Source organism: Myotis davidii, unplaced genomic scaffold (genome assembly GCF_000327345.1).
Source record: "Myotis davidii unplaced genomic scaffold, ASM32734v1 scaffold100, whole genome shotgun sequence".
In the NCBI taxonomy this organism is placed as follows: domain Eukaryota; kingdom Metazoa; phylum Chordata; class Mammalia; order Chiroptera; family Vespertilionidae; genus Myotis; species Myotis davidii.
The window spans coordinates 28,263-31,871 of record NW_006292691.1 but is presented as its reverse complement, the minus strand read 5'-3'; the positions used below and the strand labels follow the sequence as shown (position 1 = coordinate 31,871).

General features: G+C 62.3%; 1 protein-coding gene across 1 annotated transcript in view; it reads left to right on the top strand.

The window, feature by feature from the left end:
• IL9R (interleukin 9 receptor) overlaps nt 1-1,352 on the top strand; it is a 12,124-nt gene extending 10,772 nt beyond the window's left edge. The window contains exon 9 of the mRNA XM_015565589.1: nt 480-1,352. Coding sequence (XP_015421075.1) covers nt 480-1,352 — 873 coding nt within the window. The remainder of the gene's footprint in view (nt 1-479) is intronic.
• The last annotated feature ends 2,257 nt before the right edge of the window (nt 1,353-3,609 follow it).

Sequence of the window (3,609 nt, the reverse complement as noted above, 5' to 3'; positions counted from 1 at the left end):
TTGGGGGGAGGTGTGGGGGTGGAAAGGGCTGCCTCCTGTGGCCCCAGGAAGGGGTGCAGGTCTGCCTGCCTCAACCCAAAGGCTCCAGTCCCAACAGCATCTCCAGTGTTTGGTGGGTGTGTGAGGGCGGGAGTGGGGGTCGGGGAGCTCTAGTTGCTGAAAGTGCCGGAGCAGCAGGCAGAGGTTGGCTCAGTTCTCCTTGGTCCTCCCCCTCCCTTCCCCTCCCACCCATTTCTGGCTGCTGTGAGCCCCAGGCCCTGTGCTAGGGGAGGGGGAGGGGCCTGAAGGAACTTGGGGTCCCCTGCTGAGGCTGGGCTGGCACATGGCGCGGGGGTTTTTTGGGTGGGGGGTGGGGGGGAGACAGGGCACAGGTGCTGCTTGGCCTCTGGGTATGGGTGTCGGGAGGGCTTCCTGGAGGAGGAGGGGAGGCTGCTCCAGGCGAGTCCATCGCGCTGCCTGAGCCCCATGCTCTGTTCCAGATCTGGACAGGGACCCACAGAGCTGGTGCACTGCCGAGCCAGGTGGGTGTCGGTGCCGCCCAAGGAGCCTCGGAGTCCAGCGCCCGGGAGGCCATTGCCTTGCTTACCTACGAGCCGGCGGATCCCTGGCCGTTCGTGAGCCCAGAGGAGGAGGGCCCTGGCACTGGGCTCCCGGCAGAGGAGTTGCCTGCAGCCCTGGAGTGGGGAGGGCAGCTGCCTGCCTACCTGCCGCAGGAGGAGTGGGTGCCCGCGAGGCCCGCCAGGCCGGCGCCCCCCCAGTCAGAGGGCAGCAGCAGCGACTACTGTGCCCTGGGCTGCTACGGGGGCAGCCGCTCCCCACCTCTCCCAGGAAGCGTGCAGAGTTCTGGGCCCCTCTACGCCTCGGCCTGCGGACTGTCCTGTGACCAGCAGAGCCTGGCTGCCAGGCCAGGAGGTGGCTATGTGGGAGCTGGTCTCGGTCAGGATCCAGACCCCGGGAACAGGCTGCACGAGGCCCCCGGGCCTGTCCGTCTCCCATCCTCGGCACACAGTGGGCGCGGTCCTGAAAGTCCCCGAGCCCCGACTCGGCCAGCGGCATCGTGTCCACTTTGGGGAAAATGGACGGAAGCTTCTGGAGCGGACCCTTGGCTGGCACTGGACGGCCTGCAGAGGGGCCAGACGCCCGTCGGGATGGAGGCAGGAGGCCCCTCCTCCCTCCTCTCTACTGAGCGCCTGTGGGGCGGGGCCTCTGCACCCCGCATCCTGCCTCTGCTTTCTGGCTCCGTCCCAGGCTCCTCTGAGAAGAGGGCTGCTCTGCCCTCGCCCCTTAAAGGCCAGCCTGGGCCCGGTGGACACAGTGACCAGCCGGAGTGTCCTCTTTCTGTGCCTTCCTGAGGCATCTGAGATTAAAGGGCGGGTAGTAGCTGTCACACCGCTGCTGGGGGTAGCAGGGGGGGGCGGCCTGCTGGGGGTAGCAGGGGGGGAGGGGGGCGGCCCAGACAGGGGCAGGGTGGGGGCCTGGCCACTCCTGGGCTTTCTGGGCTCTTGGAATAGCACCAGCTCCAGCTGAGGCCAACCCTGCCCCTTCTGCCTCACCTATCACGGGCCCCGGAGGCCGAGAGCTGTGGCCCACGGCGGCTGGAAGTGAGCGCCCAGCAGTGGCCTGTGCAGGGCCCTGCCCCTAACCCCCACCTGTGGAGAGAGGGGGGCAGAGCAGAGGGCGCCTGCACAGCCTCCTGAGTGACATGACCGAGGGCCACACACTCCGTGGCTTGGAGAACAGACTTTTGTCTCCGGGGGACGCAGGGCCTCGAGGACACAGGGAAGGGCTCTCTCCAGCCACGGGCAGCACCTCGGCTTGGGCAGCCGGCTCTGATCCCCACAGGGGTTTCCTGTGGGTGTGTCTGTCCTAATCCCCCTTTTATAGCAACACAGTCACAGTGGATTAGGGCTGATCAGATGACTGCATCTTGGGTTGGTCATCCACGTGCACAGGTACTGGGGATTAGGACCCCAACATACGAATTTTGGGGGAACACAATTCAATCCGTAACAGTGCCCTGCAGTGACCTCCATGCCCTGGACCAGGCGCTGCGGTCCCTCCCAGGGCAGCCGGTCACTTCCTGCAACAGTGCCCTGCCTCTGCCAGCGACCTCCACGCGCTGGCCCAGCTGCTGTGGTCTCTCCCAGGGCAGCCGGTCACTTCCCGTGGCCTCAGGAAGGAGACCCTGTCCCCCTGGCTGCTGGGCTTGGGCTGGTGCTGGGACCATCTGCCGGATGAGGGCTGGGACGAGACTGTTCAGAGTTGGGTAGAGGTGCTGACGTCTTAGAAGCAGGATACAATGGAGGCCTGTCTCTGGTGCTGAGGGTCTCCCCAGGGTGCCCTGTGGCCTGGGCAGCAATGAAGACTACCGCCCAGGCCCCCCAGGGAAAAGGCCCCTCTGTGTGCCCGGGGCCCTGAGGTTTTGTGGGGAGCCTCAGCCCAGCCGGATCCTGGCCAGCAGGGACAAACAGGACCCCACATGATCTTCAGTGTCCAGAGAGTAGCAGGGGTGTGGACAGAAGTGAGGTGCAGGCACCCTCAGCTCTAACCAAGCACAAACGTACTATCGTGAATCCGCTTCCTGGAGCCGACCCCTGGGAGTCCAGGCTGGTGTATATAATGGCATCGGTGTGGCGCGTGCAGCTGCACGTGGGGCCTGGGCCGCCTGCATGGTTAGACTGGTGACCCCACAACAGGACCCTTTCCTGTGTGGCTGGGACGGTGCTCCAGGGAGCACTTGGGGACCTGCCTCTGGGCTGGAACCTGGGTGGGCGGCCACTTAGAGGCTGGATGAGGGATCGTCGGTGCGTCACGCCTGCCCCTTCAGTACATCACTCCTGTTTATGGCTGAATATCGGGTGGGGAAATAATAGGCTTACAGTTATTTGTATGGAAAGGAATACGATAATTAATAACTAATGATATAAGAATAAACTCTGTGTTTCGTGTACTCACAACTGCAAACCCGCCTTTGCCTCACCCTGTGATACCCATTGTAGGAACGCACCAAGTTTTCTTTATCGAATCGTCTGCTGATGGACATTCGGATTGTTTCCACCTCGTCGCTGCTGGGCACAGTGCTGGGGCTGCTGGTAAGACGCTAGGGTAATTCCTCGACAAGTGGAATTAGGGAAACTGAGGCAAAATAATGCAACAAGGCCAAGCAATCTGAGCAACTCACAGCAGCTAACGCACCCAGGGCTTTATCTTCCCTAAGCAAGGACACTCAGGGGCGGGTGGCTTGCACACTCCAGACCATCCTGGGACAGAGCAGCCTCCGTCCTGGTCCCTCTTCAGTGATATTCTTGATGATGTTCTTTAAAAACGAAACTAACCAGAAAGTAACCCCTGACCTCTGTGCACACATTTTGATGAACCAACATAATGAAGGACACACCTTAAAAGCTAACGAATACTGTTAAGACCCCCCTAGGATTCCCACTGGCCAAGGAAAGATAAAGACCTGAAACAAAGGACACAGGGGGCGGTCTTGCTAGAGCACCCACCCTGGTATCTGCTCTTTCTCTAAGGTCTCCCTGAGACCTGCAGCCGGGGGAGCCTCGGGCAGCGGCAGCTCATCCCAGCCTGGCCCCCTGAGCCTGTCTCCAG